General features: G+C 34.7%; 1 protein-coding gene across 2 annotated transcripts in view; it reads right to left on the bottom strand.

Annotated features, from left to right (window-relative positions):
* Window positions 1–19,659, bottom strand: part of DENND1B (DENN domain containing 1B) — a 270,041-nt gene that overhangs the window by 178,110 nt on the left and 72,272 nt on the right. For both annotated transcript variants that reach the window (XM_040463561.1, XM_040463562.1), the window contains exon 3: window positions 13,816–13,859. In XM_040463561.1, coding sequence (XP_040319495.1) covers window positions 13,816–13,859 — 44 coding nt within the window. The remainder of the gene's footprint in view (window positions 1–13,815; window positions 13,860–19,659) is intronic.

Below are 19,659 nucleotides of genomic sequence, written 5' to 3'. Positions count from 1 at the left end.
ACACACACACACACACACACACACACACACACACACACACACACACACATATATATGTATATAGTAGTGTCTTCCAGTCATCCTTTAAAAGATGACCACATTAAGGAAAATACTCAGTGGTCAAGGAATAAGGCTTAAAGATCACCCACCATGCACTCCTCCTAACTATCAGCATCTCAAAAGGAATCTCAGAATACAATCAGAACATGAAACTGATGCCACAACTATATTCTCTTCCTAAACATCCTTCTACTGCCAGCTTAGAGACCTGTAAACTGCCTTCTCTTCAGTGGTACCCTAAAAGCTGGTCTCTGACAACCTTCAATCCCAAAAATAATCAATGAAAATTCACACTCTTCCAGCATACCAGTTTAACTGTCATTGTTCTATATGTTCCAGCTAACAATAAATCTTGGTAAAGCAAAAGGCAATATTGTAGACAGGACCTACGCAAAATATACAGGATAAACTTCCCTTTCTCGCATCCCATTACTCCTTTTTCCTCAAGTCATGGCAGTGTAGGAACGACAGTAAAGAAGATATAAGAAACAAAGGTGCTTTCAACATTCCTGACACTGAGTATTCCTAGAATATTGTATTTTTCCAAACCAGCCCCTGCCATCTGTCCTGCATTTTTTCCACCTTTTTTAAAGAGGAAAGCACACTTTATCACCACTGCCCAAAGCTAAACTTTCCACTTGGAGTTGTGATGCATTCTCATACTTACAGCCTGTGTATTAGTATCCTAGCACAATACAGCATGTTTCATGATCAATTTAATTTTGTCTCTTCTACTGGACTGTGAGGTCTTTCTGAGCTGGGAACTTCTTATAGTTATCCTTATTCGTCTAGTATTAGAAAAAAATAATGCATAGTGTATACGCTAGTAGTATCTGTCATCTTGCCATCTCTGCTAATTCTTGCTATAAAAACAATCAACTCCTAGCTTCTATCTTTAATCTTTCCTTTTAAAATGGCTTCTTGCTATTTTATGTAAACATGGTCTTCCCTCCTCAAGCCTTTTAATCAAAAGCTACAAAAAGTATACTACATATTGCCACCACTGGGAGAATTAGTCTAAACTTACTATCTCCTCTTCCTTACTAACCACTAAACTCTTGGCTTCTTTAAGTGTGTAATGTCTTCCTTCACAGACATTACATTGTTAGTAATTTTCAGGGCATTTATTACACCTAGCCTTCTGTTTCAATTATATGTAGAAGTGAATACTGTAAAAACAACAAACAACGATTTGCTCCTGCATCCCCATGAATGCAGGGAAAAGCTGAAATTCAGAGAGAAAGAATTATTTCCTTCAAGTCATACATTCAAGTCAGTCTTCTACTGTCTAGTAGAAGACAGAATGATAGTTCACTTTTGACTCTTAGCCTGATCTTCCTTTCCCTGGAAGGAAAGCTTCCTGGAAGGTAAGGACTATACATCTTTTGTTTACAACCTTATGCTGCCAGACCAGTACCTTGCAAAACAAACAAAAATGTATTATATAGATAACTTCAAGACAGCTTTTGCTACGTGTTAATCGCCTAGGTTACGTTCATTTATTCAGTATTTGGCAAAATTTTTCATTTAAGAGTAGACCCAAAAACAACTAAAAAGGCCTTGCAAAATATATCATTACTTTTCACCTTTAACTCCCTACATATCTCTATTATCTGTTCACTATATATAGTATACCTAAAAAAAAAAAAAAAAACCAAAATTTTTGGTGTTTGTGAATCTATTATGCCTATAATTCAGAAAGGCTGTCCTCTTATTAAGTTACTGAATCATATCCTTATCTCTAGGGAGTTTCAATAAACTAGATTACAAAGTCTCATAAATTAAAGAAACTCCTGCACAGATGTTTGTTGCAGTTTTATTCATCATTGTCAAAACTTGGAAACAACCAAGATGTCCTGCAGTAGGTGAATGGAAAACTGTGGTACATACAGACAATGGAAAATTATTCAACACTTGAAAGAAATGAGCTATCAAGCAATAAAAAGACATGGAGGAAGTTTAAATGCAAATTACTAAGTGAAAGAAGCCAATCTGAAAAGGTTACATATTTTATGACTCCAACTATATGACATTCTGGGAAATGCAAAACTATGGAAAAAATAAAAAGATGAGTGGTTGCTAGGGGTGGGGATGGCAGGGAGAGATGAACAGAGCACAGAGAATTTTTTGGGTAGTGACAATAGCTGTATGATATTATAATGATGAATACATGTCATTAGATATTTGTTCAAGCCCACAGAATGTACGACACCAAGAGTGGACCCTAAGGAAAACTACAGACTTTGGGTCATTATGATAATTCTATGTATGTCCATCCTGGTATGGCATAGAAGGCATCAATCTGGTGAGTGATGCTGATAATGGAAGAGGCTATACATGTGGGGGAGCAGGAGGCATATGGGAAATTGCTGTATCTTCCTCTCAATTTTGTTGTGAATCATAATCTCCTCTCAAAAATAAAGTCTTTTAAAAAAGTTTTTAATAAAGGATCTCTGTTCTGAATGGTTTATAGAGATATGTACATAAAGTGAATATCCCCAAAAGTCCTATAAAATAAGAAAACTAAACTTCTAAAACTTCAAGTGGGCTAGGTGTCAAAAAAAATTTCTTAAAGAATTCAAATTCACATGAGTAAGGTCAATCTTTAGCACACTTATCTAGGTTTATCATTTGGTTTAATATATATAGCTATCTTTTATTTATCAATGTTAAATATAATACAAGCATACATTTATTCTCCCTGGGCTTTTCTTCCCTAAACTCATGCAGGTGTACTGAACAAATAAGCTAACATGATATAATGTTTAAGGTTATAGACATGCAAATTTATATTATAAAAAATGCAAATTTCTATTCGACTACATTGAATCATTATTTTGGCAAACTTATTTCAACACTAATTAATTTTGTTATATATCTGCTTAAACAGAATTTCCCAAATCTTAGGTTACCAAAATATTAAACTGCTATTGAGTTAATTAATGTATAATTATTGGATGCCCAGATAATTCCTAAGAAAGAGTATAAAAATATTGGATTACTAAGCATAATTTAAGTCTGTAATGTTCTCATTTTTGTATGCTATAAAATAGTTATGCTTTGGGCCATGTTAACAAATGTGCTCATTTTCCCCACTTTACAAAGATGTACATGGAATGTGTGTGGTTTCAGAAAGTTGTATTATGGGTATTCATGAGGTCTGGTAGTCTGCTAACATGTTTGTGTATGCCATAAAGTTCTCAGTTATCCACCCCTCAGAGTTTTTCTTTTTCTGTGAAATAGGAATTACTTAGGTTAAAAGTTATCATTAATGAGTATTTAAGACTACACGAGAGGAGTGCCTGGGTGGCTCAGTCAGTTGAGTGTCCCATTTCAGCTCATGTCAGGACCTCGCTGTTCGTGGGTTCGAGCCCCAAGTCAGGTTCTATGCTGACAGCTCAGAGCCTGGAGTCTGCTTTGGATTCTGTGTCTCCCTCTCTCTCTCTGCCCCTCCCCCACTCATGTTCTGTCTCTCTCTCTCTCTCTCTCTCTCTCTCTCTCTCTCTCTCTCAAAAATAAACATTAACAACAAAAAAAGAGACTACACTAGGAACAACAGTGTCCGATAAATACAACTGTGTATATGCTTTTTTTTCAAAAATAGTTTTGTCCTGAAACAGCACTTCTTGGGCTTTTTTACCTCCTATATTCTTGGAACTTATTGAGGATGGTAAAGAGCTACTCTATATAATATTTATTATATATTATTACATAATAACATATTATTGAATATTGAATACTGAAACCACATTAGAAACTAAAGCAGATAAATTTTTAACAGATATAGGAATTGATTTGAGGACAGCAATCTGAGATGTGCTACATGTTAAAACAACATAAAAATAATGGTCATGATGATGATGAAATTAGTTTGGCCTTGCAGATCTCTGAGATATGTCTTAAAGTGTCAGTTGTTCTGAAACATGAGGCCACAATTACATAAAACTCAAAATGTGACTTTTGTCTGTCTTGTTTGGTAACACCTGACTCTGAAAAGAAGTTATGGTAATTATTAAAATCCACTCAACCTTGATGGGTTTGCTTCCTTGGATTACTAATGTCTTTGCCTACAATGTAAAAGGTTATTCTCACCTCTTTGTGCCTCCAAGATAGCCAAAATTCTGTGTTGTAACAGAATACTTTCTGCACTTAATACTGAGTTCACTATGTCTTTTATTAAAGGGAGAAAAAGTACAAAAATTCATTTATGAAATAGCTATTCAATAGTATTCCTGACCATATTTATTTTAGATATTTTACTGTCACTTTGATTTTTTTAATTTTTTTTTCAACGTTTTTATTTATTTTTGGGACAGAGAGAGACAGAGCATGAACGGGGGAGGGGCAGAGAGAGAGGGAGACACAGAATCGGAAACAGGCTCCAGGCTCCGAGCCATCAGCCCAGAGCCTGACGCGGGGCTCGAACTCACGGACCCCGAGATCGGGACTGGCTGAAGCCGGACGCTTAACCGACTGTGCCACCCAGGCGCCCCTGTCACTTTGATTTAACAAATAACCAAGTGTAGCTTCTTGGATCCCATCTTATTCAAACATTCAAATCTTCTAACAGCTTTTTAAATTTTGCCTTCCCAAACTCAGACTCTGAATATGAAAAAAATTTAAAAATTTCCAGGATATGTTTTTATAACTAAAACTATTTGGAGACTTCCTAGAGGTTCTTTGAAAACCACAGAGATCTTTTCTTTTATATTATAAAATGAGATGCTAGAAATAATTTGGTTACAATAAGGGTTGCACAAACAAACACTGGAAAATGAGAAGAGATGCTCAGCCTGCACTATGAATTTGCATATGTAAATTTTATGAATATGAATATCTGAGAAATCACATGCTTTATGGGAAGTCCCTAAAGATACACCAATGTCCTTGCTATCCATAATGTGTTTTCCTCTCCAGAAAAACAACAATCAAATCTCTTATGAAATAGCTCTGTTAGGCTTTCCTATACTTATTAGAGTGCTGGCAATACTTTGCTCAATTATATTAGACAATAATATAATATTGCCAGTTATAATTTCAGTTATTACTTTAAACACTTACTTGGCCATAACTTTTACTACTTTATTCTATATACTGGCATCTTCTAGGCCAGTAGTCCTCAACTAGGTATGCACATCAGACTTACCCATGAAGTTTTACAAAAATACATTTTTCTAGGCCCTACTTCAGACATCCTAAATCTCTTTACTTGATATTCTTGGTACATTCTTGCTATATTATGTCTCAGGATTATTGTATGCTGTATCTCAAGATTTTTTCTCTACACAAATTTTGCTCAGCTATCTTTATACATCAGATATAACTTTAACTCCTTTGAAAACAGGCTAATTTCTTCTTTCATTTTCTCTAAAACCTTTTTGATTGGCTTTATTATCTTCAATTTTCATATAATAGAAACAACCAAATTTTCTTTTCCATATTTTATTTTTATTATGAAATCTCACCAGAACTTTCACATTTGTTTTGGGTTTTTTTTTTTAATCAAAGTATAGTTGACATACAATGTTATATTAGTTTCAGGTATACAACACAGTGAATTAACAGTTCGATATATTATGCACTGCTCACCATGATCAGTGCAATTAGCAGGTGTCACCATACAACGTTATGACAGTATCATGAACTATATTCCCTATGCTGTACTTTTTATCTTGTCTCTTATGCCCATCACCCCCAACCTTTTACATTAGAAAATTATCAGTAATACATTATGATTAACCCTCTATCATTTACAGATAGTTTAGTTTTATTTCTGATGCTTGCCTTAGGCTCTGCTGTAAGCTACAGGCCAGAGTTTGTGTTTTTAACAAATAGGTCAGTCTCGGAGCCTTGGAAAAAGGTTGTTATCAGGCATTTCAAACTACTGACACTTCAAAGAATAGTCTCTGATATACAGGTCTTTGAGCTGACATCATTAGGTAACTTTCAGGCTATTCCAGTGGACTGGAGCAGGACTTCCAAGACTTGCTTTAGTCAAGAAGCAGAAACTTCCATGAGACTGTTTAGGCAAAATCCAGCAAAACAATAATTAATTGAATTGTACTGAATAATAACGAGGGCAATTTTATTGTTTAAAATATTACGAATGCTGTTTAATGATCTATTTTCTGGACACTTAAGGAAGCCCTTCCTCCTCTTCCTACAGTCTATAGCCTACAAAAATTTAGTAAACTCTGCTACTACAAACTGAAATATGTTTAAGTTACATCTTATTCTCACTGATTCTCTCACTCCCCAAGTTCAGAATTTCTTACTAAGTTCCTTCATTTTTCCACAGCAATGTTGTTTTCTTTCATAAATTCAATAAATCTTTCTTTCTACCAGTATATTACTGGAACACTGATTGCACTACCAAGACCTTAAAAGTGTCATTTTTGAGAAAGATGCTTGTTTAATCAGCCATGCAAAGGCACTCTGAAGGAACAAAGATTACCTGTACTTATGGAACCTACCAAGTCCTCCCAGAAAAAGTGTCCTAATGCCTGGCTACCGGATCCAAATTGACAGGTGTTAAAGAAAGTCCCTTCCTCACACACCAGGAACCTTAACAAATTTTGCGAATCTTGAGAAGAGAAGAATTTACCAAATTTTTAGGGAGTACATGTAAAATCTGGGAAAGATATCTGCTTGGACTTAGTTTCCCTAGCTTTGGGATAGCAAGTAACAGGGGCTTTTAAAAGTCTGATCTGAAATCTTGTATGAAAACTTTAGGAAAAAGGTTAACTTTGTACACTCAGCAATTGTTCTACACTGCACAGTTTGAAGTATGTAAGTTCACGGAGGCCTGTAGCCTAAATTAACACTCCTGCTGCACTCATGCAAATAATCAGGCCAAACCTTTAGGGACATGATTTATTTTGTTATGTAGAATAATCTTTCTTTGAAATTACTATGCTTGCAAGAGGAAGAGTAAGACTATAGGAAAAATTTGTGAAAAATTGAAATGGACCAAAAGATTACTGGTTGCTTTCAATGGGAAACAAGCCATTGCCTGACACACTCTTCTACGGGCTCTGGGCCTTTCATTGTCTTGAAGCTATTTTACAACTCTAAATTGTAAATAAATGATAGCAATACAAATAATATTTATCCACAGACATGCCTCATAGAATAATATTTAACCACAGACATGTCTCACAGAAGGACAACTGATTTCCCTCCTCCCTCACCTTTCCCCATGTGGATAAAGCCACTTTTATGTCTATTTGTACATTTATTACAGCATTCCTAATTTGTCTATATCCTACTGAATAATATACAGCATTTTGTTCATACCTTCAATCAATTAATGAGTTTTTAAAAACTTCAAAATAAAATGTTAAATCTGTATTAGAGTCATGATTACATTTTCTTTTAAAAATTATTCTTTAATAGTAGTCTCAAATACATTTAGTCTAATGGGTAAGTAGAAAGTAAGGAAGACGACAGATATAATAAGTGCTATAATACGAAAAGCATAAAATGACAAGGGAAGTCCCAGGAGGTACATTCAATCCAGACCTGTGACATAAAGAAAAGCCTTCTTGAAGGAAATGACCTCTAAGCCAAGACCAGAAAGACGGGCAAAAGAGAGTACAAGTAGGAGATTAGCATTTCAGACAGAAAGACTCACATGTTCAAAGAATGCAAATAAATGGTACAGAAGGGAAACTAATGTCCAATATAAAATACAGACCACTTTTTAAATAGAAAATGGAAAGGGAGACAGAAATATAGGAGGCTAAAGATGTAAACAAAGGACTCGAAACAAGAAAACTTGATGGTGTTAAGTTGAACCTTATCTTGAAGATGTCAAAGGGGAGTTGGCTCTGGCATCAGTGTCGGGCTTGAAATAATGGCTCTACTACTTAAGAGTTGTGTGGCTTTCACTGGGTAAGTTAAGTATTTTGTAGTTCCGTTTCTTCATCTGTAAAATGGGAATTATAGTAGTCCCTTCACTTCACAGGGGCATTATTCAGATTAAATGAGCAAATACAGGCAAAGTACCTAGAAACTGCCTGGCACATTGTAAGGAACCAATGACAGTTAGCGATAGGAGTAGAGTATTTGTTTTTTAGAGAGATCATTCCACTGTCTTTTAGATCATTCTAGCTTCACTGTGGAGAATAAATTAAATAGGGACAAAAACAGAAAGAAGAGTTGGGAATATGGGAATTAAGGACAGGACCCTAGAAATAAAGAGAAGTGGAGAGATTTAGGAGACATAAACGAGCCACAAACAATAGGATTTGATGACAGATTGGCAACAGAAATTGGGTGAGGGAAAGAGAAGTAAAAAATTAATACATAAAGTCTTTGGCCTGGGAAAGAAGCTTAAGTGAGAGCATTCACTGAAATAAGACCTACAAAAACAAGTATTCCAGGTAACTCACGTTACTCAGGTAACACAGCAGGCACAGTAATACAAAACTGAGTCGAGAACACAAAAAGAGGAATGCCACAAAATATCACAGAAGATAAAACACTTCAGTTGCATTATGGAGAAGGTACATCAGAGAAACAGGAAAAGGTCATCTAAGGCATGTGAAATGGCCCAGGAGCATAATGACCTGCAGTTTGTGTGAAAATAGGAAAAGTACTGCAAGACTGAAGGTAAATAAGAAGTATGACCCTAGGGTCAACTCTTCCTAATCTTCTTTCCTATATAAAGACTGAGCAAAAGGTCTTAATGATTTCTGATGCCTTGGCCATTACTAAAAGATCATGGCTCCGTGGTCCTATGACTTCTGCTGATAGCCACCCTGAAAAAAAAAAAGGAAATCTTAAACAGAGTTTAAGATTTTCATAAAAATAACTAAAGGGTAACAAACTTTTGCCAGTTAAACAGCAAATACCCACTGTGGTCATCAACTAATGGCACAGAAATTTCAGAAAGTCAGAAAGCACATATCAGAGAAGAATTTTTAAATATTAGTGTCTTTTATGCTATTAAATTATAAATCTTCCTGAAGGTCTATAAAGCAGTGAAATTCTCAAACTTGTTATTCACCTATAAAAATCACAGTCTACAGGAGCGCCTGGGTGGCTCAGTCAGTTAAGCATTCCACTTCAGCTCAGGTCATGATCTCACAGCTCGGGAGTTCAAGCCCCACTTAGGACTCTGTGCCGACAGCTCAGAGCCTGCAGCCTGCTTTGGATTCTGTGTCTCCCTCTCTGTCTCTCTCTCTCTGCTCCTCCCCGGCTCGCGGTCTGTCTCTGTCTCTTAGAAATAAATAAATGTTAAAAAAAATTTTAAATGACAGTCTACATAAAGCAGTTTTATCTATGCCTCATCATAAATTAGTAAACATTTGTGGCTTTGCAGTATTTTAACAAAACTATTAGTTCACACTTACGGAGTGTTTTCTACATGCCAGGCATGATGCTGAGTCCTTTACAGACTTCAGATCATTTCATTCTTATCATAATTCTGTCAGATCAGTAAAATTAGTCCCATTTTGCAAATGAGCAATTAAGAGAGATTAAGTCCCTGCCCAAAGCAACACTTCTCACAACCTATAAATATAGAGCCACTATTTAAACACAAACCTGTTTGATTTCAGCATTTATAAGATTTTATTTCTGACTCTCCCCTAAAAGTGTATTTTTCTCACAAAGACTGACTCCTCTCCTGCAAGAAACATAGACTAACAATGGTCCAAAGAGGGCATGGTATGAGCTATAGAAATGTGCACCCTGAAAATGACAAGCAGAGAGTAGGGGGGATTAAGTATTCTGCAAAACAGCCTCAAGCCATTAAGCATAAAAGTGAACAACAGAGAACTAAGGGCAAAGGAGAGAGTATCTTGATAGCAGCAAAAACAAACAAAATTACTCCTTTTATACAGAAGCCTGAACCTCTCCCAGATGTATGAAGAGATACTGCAAGTACCAGTGGCATGGATGGGCGTCTTCTGCATTAATCTTCTCAGCCAGAGCCCTCAATGTATTTGCAAAACACAAATTGGACATCAGTTCATCTGTTGAGCAATCCTCAAACTGGTCACAGCTTCGTACTTCCCCTGGCTGTAAACACTTCTCCATTCTTCTCCAATCCCCAAAGTCCCCTTCCATCACTCAGACTAGAGGTAATTCAACATTTCCTGGAGTGTCAAAAGTCAAGTTTCGTCCTCTCATCACTGTTCCTCTCTACCCCATGCCCCCCAGAACACCCCTCACTCTCCCCCCTTACACTCATCTTCATGTTCACTCCTAATGTAACCAACTCTTTCAGATCCCTCAGATGCCCTCAGCTGAAATACTACAAGAGCTAAACTAATTTCCCTGTTTCTGGTTTCTCCCACAACCAATCCATTCAGAAACCTCTTCCAGACTAATCTTCCTAACCTACTTATTTTGCTATGTTACACTCTCCTCAAGTTCCTCTCAAGGACCAACTCTTTAACAAGGCCATTAATGTTACCAAAACCCAGCCCCATTCACATTTACAGTTTCATCTCCTACTTCCCTCTACAAAATTCTGCACTGGACCTCCCACCACAAAAAAATCAAAATTCCTGAAATGTAATTTTGAGGTCCCACTGGCTCCTCCACCAACTAAAGAAGGAAAATACACTCGAGGAGCAGGTAATAAACCAATACCTATGACGAACCAACAAGTCTATGTAGAAGAACCAAAGGATAATGAATTGATATTATTTCTTTAGATTCAATAACACCCTGATTTCAAATTATAATGATACTGAGGGGGAGAAACTGTTATGATAAATTATTTTTTAAGTTTATTTTGAGAGAGAGAGAGAGAGAGAGAGAGAGAGAGAGAGACAGCGCGCACGCGCACAAGTCGGGTAGGAGCAGAGAGAAGCAGAATCAGAATCCCAAGCAGGGTCCGCACCATCAGTGCAGAGCCAGATGTGGGGTTTTAACTCGTGAACCGTGAGATCATGACCTGAGCCGAGATTAAGAGTCAGAGGCTTAACCGACTGCGCCGCAAGTATTTTCAAAAGAGTTAAAATAAAATAGGTGGGTAGGATTTGGGTCAGCATTCCAAACAGAAAGAATATAGTTTAATTGCTAACAGCACATAATTTTGAATCAGACAAACTTGCCTTCAAATCTTAGCTCTGCCTCTGATAAACAGTGTGATCTCAAGCAAGTTTCTTAAGCCTCAATTTGGAGGATGATTACTATCTCCTAGCAGTACTAGGTGAATTTGAAGATAAAATGAATTATGTACCTAAGGCACACTTTATACTGCCCAATACATATTAAGAGCTAAATAAAGAGCTTTTTAATTATTATTATTACTGAAGCATATCTCAGATCCAGTGAAAAGGCTATTTAGCAAGAAGCAGACAGTATATGACAATAGTAAGCAGTAAGAATGAGAAATATACACAGAGTACCTCAACCATCTGTAGTATTCAGAATACTCACCAAAAAGCATATAACAAAACCACTCTTCAAGGTCCTTGGCTAGATTCCTACATAAAGTTTGGCTCCTTTGGATATAAAGTGGTTAAACAAAATGGTATCTAAAGCTCCTTTCAGATCTAACCTTCAAAAAAGTGTGTAACTGCTGTGAATTGGAATTCTGGATGTTCATCACCATTACCTGGTTAACTGCTTTTGAAGTGTGCAAGGGCTTACTAATGTTCCACTAACCTCAAACTTGGGGAACAAAGCAACATTTAAACCCCAAGTAAAAAATTCCTAACCACCAGCCAGTCACAAAGAGGGACAGCAACAGTTGCTCTCACTGAACAACTTACTGCAGCTGAACTCGACAAATACATGACTGCCTTCATGTGAACCCACGGTGAGGAGTCTTCAGGTCTCCTAGGAATCTCAGGGGCAGTTTAAGAGGGAGAAAATAAAAAACAAAACAAGATGTGACCTGAACAGGAGGTCTGTTCTTGGGTCAGTGGACAAGAAAGAATCAAGAAGACCAAAAGAACAGTATTTCAAAATGCTAAACTGAGTCAGGAAGGCTCTAATCTAACTATACATTACTTGGGAACAAACCCAATTATATGTCATATGTCCAGATCATGTCTTCACTATCGGGACTTCGGCATACTTAAGATATTTATAAATCTAGTCTTTCTCTAAAGAGCTAAATCAAATTAAGAGAGCATACCCCTCTTTTTATGTGGAAAATAGTCAAGAGCTGCATTATTGAATTAATATTAACATGCCCATTTACTGATTTTTTTCAGTGTAATTTCCTAGTCTTACCCAAAGATTTTCACATGCAGAAAGCTATCCTTCCACATATCAAAATCACCTTTCTATATACTTATTTCTGAATAAACTTCTCTAAACAAATATTTTTCTGTATACTTATTTCTGGATGAATTGCTTTAAACAATATTTTTATCAGCTTTCATTTTTATAAATTATGAGAACTGTAAGAATCATATCTGTGAACTTATGAATAAGCTCATACTAATATCATTTTATAATTTTAAGTGATGAGATCGTTTTATCCCACTGTTCTGCAGACAAAAAAAATAAATAAATGAATCTGCTGAGCAGAGTTCCAGAAAAGTGCCGATTTCTATAAAAGTTAAAATTGGGGGGCGCCTGGGTGGCTCAGTCGGTTAAGCGTCTGACTTCAGCTCAGGTCATGATCTCGCGGTCTGTGAGTTCGAGCCCCACGTCGGGCTCTGTGCTGACAGCTCAGAGCCTGGAGCCTGTTTCGGATTCTGTGTCTCCCTCTTTCTCTGACCCTCCCCTGTTCATGCTCTCTCTCTGTCTCAAAAATAAATAAACGTTAAAAAAAAATAAAAATAAATTGGTATTTAACCATGTATTATATAATCCATTTCAAAATGATAAATCTATAATATAAATTTTAAAAAATTTCTATTTACATAGGTCATGTCAAAATAATGCATAATTTTGGTCAGACTAAATACTTAAGGAACTATAAAAGACTGTAATTTAAAATAAAAATGGAATAGGGGCACCTGAGTGGCTCAGTTGGTTAAGTGTCCGACTTCAGCTCAAGTCATGATCTCACAGTTTGTGAGTTCCAGCCCCAAGTCAGGCTCTGTGTGGACAGCTCAGAGCCTGGAGCCTGCTTCAGATTCTGTGTTTTCTTCTCTCTCTGTCCCTCCCCCCACTCATGCTCTCTCTCTCTCTCTCTCTCTCTCTCTCTCTCTCTCAAAAATAAACATTAAAAAAAATTTTTAAGTACAAATGAATTAAATTCATTCTGAATTCTCTCATTTTCTTTTAAGAGTCATTTTTATTAAGAAAGATAAGAATTATGTAAAAGTAAAAAATAAGAATTTAACTTATATACGTAAATGATTCAGACATTACTATAACAAGCAGAGACTAAATAACGGATTTATACCTGTTACTACTTACTTCAAGTAGACAGAAATAATAGAAGGGTATTCAACAAAGTATGGTATTGTCAGGTTTTTTTTAACGGAAAAAAATTTTAAATGTTTCCAAATATATTCCATAGAGAAATCAAAACAGTGTAAAAATATGTTGAAATTATAAACATTCAGCTCCTATTAGTTTTAATACAAGGGCTTCTTCATCACCCATCTACTTGGTAACTTTAAAAGATTTTCCAAACCAATTTGACAATAAATTTCATAAAAAAAAAAAAAAAGATTTCCATATACATTCTGAACACATGGCTTCTTTTTCTTACAGTTGGTCAAGAGAAAATACTTATAGTAATTCATATGCTAGAGTAGTTGTTGCATTAACAGTAGTAATAATCATAGTACTCCAATTTTAAACGGTTTTAAACAATTATGTGGTTCCAACCTGGTCGCCAAAGTCCTCTGGGAATTTCCACAATACCACCGGATCTGTAAATAATTGACACACATCATTAAACAGAGGCCAGAGAACACATTTACACCAACATTCTTATAAAACTATCTTAAAATTGTCAAAGCTACTTTTAAAATGATTTTTTAATTTTTCTTTACATATTACAGTTGATGAGGTTAAAAATAAAGTATTTTGATCTTTAAATGACCTTTAGGAACAGGAACAAATAAAATTGGTAACTTAGATTATTAAAAACCATTTCCATAACTCACTTTTTTATTTATATACTTTAAAGATTCTGAAATATGAATTTTCAGATTTAACTACACTGAACACATTACCTTTAATTTGAAAACAAAAATATAAATGTGTTAAATATGTAATCAAATATATTATAGTTCTTAGAAATTAGACCAAGATATATCACCTTAAATTTCCATTTAAAATCCTAAATATTTAAGAACACCTATTAATGCATGCTTTATATCAAAATTCACTTTTAAGATTCCATATTTGCAACTCTATAAAGCCTTTTTTAAAATAATAGATATAAATTGGTAGGTATCAAGCTTACTTAAAATATAATTGATATCTGCAGGGCTTTTAGAGAAGTTTTTCCAATATATTTTATATACTTATTCATATATAAAAACCAATGTTATTTGATAAATATTCCCACTGGCTTTTCATTTTCATTGTTTCTCTCAATATTTCTTTTCTACTTAGTATATTAAAAATAAGCCCTTTTAATTAGCACTAATAAACATTTTGGTCATGGGCTTTTTAATTCTGTCAAAAAAAAAAAAAACTTCTGAATACCTATAGATGTGCTTTCCAAGGACAGTGTACAATGGATAATATTACTTCTGAAAACGCCTTTGAAAGCTCAAGATAATGTAAATAACATGTACCACTGACACAACAGGATTTGAACTTCACTCCAAGCAAAAAGACTCAGTAGACCAAAGATATCACTTTATGCTCTCAGAGTAAAAAATTACAGTTCTATTCCATTTTTTCCACTATTTCATGTTGCTTTTATAAAAATATAGTCCAAATTTCTATATTATATAGAATTTCTATATATTTCTATATATTATAGAATATATAATTTCAAGATTTTAATGCTAAAACTCAATAATTACCTAGCAATATTTTTAGCATGAGCTACCTCCTCTTGCTGTATTACTTACTAAGTTCAAAAGAATGTTTTTCAATTGTTTTAAATTAAAAAGAAAGCATACTTTCTATAATTAACCTTTTACTTACTAAAGAATAAAAGGTTTCTACATAAGTCAATATAAATAAGAAATCATTTAAAATCATCAAGATTTAATCATCTTATATAAAAATAATGCATTATAAATTCACAAAGGTAATATTAAATGATCATGCCTTCATGTAAAACAAAGTGTATACATTTCTAAAATGAATGTGACATGCATTATAGGACACCTACAAATACTCAAGACATGGAAGATTATGTTGGAAAATACTTAGGTGTAAGTGTTACATTGGAAAATATACACGTGTGAGTTAGTTTTACCAAAATGGTAGTTATTAAGATTTGAATCTCATAAAATGAAAGTTATATGATGGAATCTTCATGAAATATAAAGTTATTACTTTGATAAATGTAATACACTAATGGCCATATAAGCAAATCAATTATACAGAAATGTAAAATAGTTCTTTCTTATAATTAACAGAGTTAAAGAGTTTCAATGTGAGTATTTACAATATCCCTTTGAACAATCTCAATTTTATAGCTGTCATTTATGAAAATGTGTTTGATAAATTTTTTACATTTATGTCTTAAAACTAGAACATTTATCTTGTACAGATAATGGTTTGCCCCTGTTCACAGCATTTACCCAAGTATATTTTACTAACTCCCTTTTTCTCATCCCCCATTATACTGCTTTCTTTCTGTATCATCTGTTCTTTCACAGAGAGAATGAACAAGTGAATTCATGAAAACAGCATCTACTTGTTTATTAATTTGAAAATATCCTCTTTTCATTAAATGAAATTTACACATCAGCACTCAAAAATTTATTGTAACATAAATCCACATTTTGAAATGGATTAACTTAGATACTGCCTGTGTTGTTAGATTTATGCCATATCTGACACATCTCAGTAACAACTTTTCACGAGTACTGCAAAGGAAGAAAAAAAATGGCTCTGATAAAAACTATTATAACCTATCTTAAATTTATGCACAAAGACTGAAATTTTCTATTCCCTGAGGATTACTTTCCAGATACCAGACCCGATCTGGCAATGTTAGGTCAATTTTATGCTTATTTTATGGGTGAAAGGATGAGAACTGCTGGCAGAAATCACCACTGCTGGTGAGAACCGATACACACTGTGCTGTTCTCCTTACCCACGTCTGCCAGCAATTCAAGGGAGACTCTGTACCTTAACGTGAAAACCACCTTTGCTACCTACAATCTAGAAAACAAATAAATATGAAAGGAAGAATACTTGATTTGTACATAAATGTAGTTAATCTTTTAATTTATTTATTTATTTTTGAGAGAGAGAGAGAGAGAGAGAGAGAGAGAGAGAGAGAGAGTGTGTGTGTGTGTGTGTGTGTGTGTGTGTGTGTGTGAGCAGGGGAAGGGCAAAGAGAAAGGGAGGAAAGAGAACACCAAGCAGACTCTGCTCATGCCCAAAGCCGGACATGGGGATTGAACTCACGGACCATGAGATCATGACCTGAACCAAAATCAAGAGTAAGACACTTAACCAACTGAACTACCCAGGTGCCCCAACATTTTATTTTAATAAGAGATTTTACACTGTAGTAAGGAAAATATAACACTTGTATGAAATCCGTAAATTTGGAATAAGAGTATTTAAAATATTATTTGTGCAAAACCATCACAGATATTCCAAATCCATGACTAAGGCTTTTTTTAAATGTAGGGTAAGGGGCACCTGGGTGGCTCAGTCAGTTAAGCATCTGACTTTGACTCAAGTCATGATCTTACAGTTTGTAGGTTCGAGCCCTGTGTTGGACTCTGTAGCAACAGCTCAGAGCTTGGAGCCTGCTTCGGATTCTGTCTTCCTCTCTCTCTCTCTCTCTCTCTCTCTCTGCCCCTCCCCTGCTTACATTCTGTCTCTCTTCAAAACTAAATAAACACTAAATAACAATTTTGTTTTTTTAATGTAAGGTGAGATAAATTCAGCAATTTTTTTTTTCCTTTTTAATCAGGTCTTTCACATTTTCTGGTCCCTAACTGAAAACAATAACTAAAATAATTTAAAATACCAGGGTAATAAAACTATGAAATTAAAACATGCAAAGAAAACTTTTTAATTTGCATAAATGAATAGCATTTACATAATTTTGTGGCATTCAGAGATGAGTATCTTTAAAAATATGTATTTATAAAATCACAGTTCAGAGACCAAATACTTTTGAAAGGTAGAATATATAATATTAGTAAGTAACTTGATGGAGTATAGCTTTCAGTGTTTGACTAACCTACCTTGCAGAATCAGAATTTTATGAATGAGGAAACTGAGGCCAAAAAAAGGAGTCATAGTTATAAGGCTAGTCAATGTGAGAGACTAGAACCTTCTTAGTTGAGATGTAAAGAGCAGCGATTTTAAGTAATTTCTAGAATCAATACATTTCTCTGTCCCGTTTAAGTTCAATTTATTCCATTCAAAAATCTATGCAGTGCTAAAGAAAGAGGAAAAGTCCCTGCCCTCCAAAGTCCTATAGCACACCTGGAACTCTCCAGTTTTTGTGCAAACTATTGTTTTAAACAAGGTATCCTGTAGAAACATTTGGACTGAACTTGAAAATTCACTGGCTTAATAATTGAAAAAAAAATTCTTAATGAAGAAATGGTGATGTCTCTTGAATGTAAATGAGCAAGACTCATTAAAGAAAATATGTAATTTTATTCTTCCACTGATAAAGATATAATGGTGAACTAAACAAAATCGGGTCACTACAACTTATAGAAAATAAAGCATCTAATATATATAATGCAATAAAATTTAATGAGTATTATACTAAAAGGACAGGATACTACAGGACAACATATGGAAATCTAATCTAATTTAGAGTCGCTAAGCTACTTAGGAAGGAAAGTACATGTAAATCAATGTCAAGCAAGTAAAGGATGATTTGGGTTCTAAAGTGGGCAGGGACAACATTTCAGACTGGAGAAACAATATGCAGGAAGTCTTGGAAGTTAAGAGAAAGAACAATGCACTCTAGAAACTGGAACAAAAAATAAGTTAACTATCTAGAATGCAGAGTGGAAGGAAGAGAATGTCAAGGGATGAAGCTGGAGAGGTTAGGGCCAGACTACAGAGTTTACAATGTATGCTGGGTATCATGGAAAGCCATTAAAGTAGATGATGACATAAACCAAAATCAGAAGTAGCAACTAGACATAAATAAAGAATACAGCAAGAGTGTGTGCTGTTATGAAAATCAAGGGAAGAAGTTATATCTAAAAAATTCTCAAACAAATGTGGCAAAACAGTAAGCAAGGTGACAACTAAAAAATGGTAACTATATGTAAAGCATAAAGCCATAATAAAATGAGATTCAATGGAAGGATAGGAAGGAGAAGGCAGATTCAGGAAGATTATGCAGTGAGTATGAATAAGGAAGACAGTGTATGGAGACAACTTATTTAACAAAGACTGTACAAGGAAGATGAAAGTAACAGTAGGAGGAGAGAGAGCGAGATGAAGCTAGATAGATTTGTCTCGTTGTTTTCTTTTAGAATGGTGCAGACTTGAACATGTTTAAATGATAATAGGAATTAATGAGCCAGCAGAGAGCCAAAAAGAAAAGAGATGATATCTCTGAGAAGGCAGGAAGAACGGGATCCTGATCATGATAGTGAGATGAGTCTTGGAGGGAAGCTGGAAATGTTTTCCATTATTATAAGAAAAGAGAAGATATGAACACAAGATTTTAGAATCTGTGGTGCAAAAGCAAAAGTTTTGTGTAAAAATTGCCAATTATTTTCTGTAAAGTAGGAGCAAACTCTCTGCTTAAGAGAGAAGTTGTTGGCGGTTTAAGGAGGAAGTGTGAAATAACTGTTTCAGGCATAATTGAGCACTCAATTTGGTAGGCATCCAACCTACTGTTTAATGGCAACAATGTGCTATTTCCCCATCATCATCCAACAGTTTAGGCAGAGGAGATAATTGGTAGATTCAGTCAGGGTTGAGGTTTCTGTCAGTCATGAGTGATGGAAAGAAAATTTAAACAGAAGAGTAGTTATAGATATGAATTGCTGATTTAAAGCCAATAAAAAGGGAAGTGAGGTTTTCTTTTTTCTGTAAAGTCCATTATTACTAAATGTTATACAAGTCACGCTAATGCATTTTAAAACAGTATACTTTCAGTAAAAAAAAATCTGCTACATATATCTGAAGAAAATTGGACTGAAAAATAAGGTAAAATCAATACGTGGGGCATTTGTAATTATGAAATCAGGTGGCTGAACTTCTGGTCTTACACTAATGAATAAAAATGCTTTCGGTCTCTGATCAGAGGCAGGTATTGAAAAAGATAAAATCAATTTCCCTCCTCTCCTCCCTATCTCCTACTCCTTCCCTCCCAAGTTTATCATGTAAGTATCATTTTCTACATACCCTATTGTGTAAAAAAAGACTGAAAGGCATGGAATTAGGTAAAGACAGTGAAAACTACTTTCTCCAGCTTTATTGATAATTGACATATAACATTAAGGTGTGCAATTTGATTCAATAAACACTTATGTGAAATGTTTTATAAGGCTAATTAACATAACACACATGCTTGAATCATTACTAATTTATTGTTTT

Source organism: Herpailurus yagouaroundi, unplaced genomic scaffold, assembly GCF_014898765.1.
Source record: "Herpailurus yagouaroundi ecotype Mexico unplaced genomic scaffold, PumYag 403, whole genome shotgun sequence".
NCBI lineage: Eukaryota > Metazoa > Chordata > Mammalia > Carnivora > Felidae > Herpailurus > Herpailurus yagouaroundi.
The sequence above is the reverse complement of the archived record's forward strand: the minus strand, read 5'-3'. Positions and strand labels throughout refer to the sequence as shown.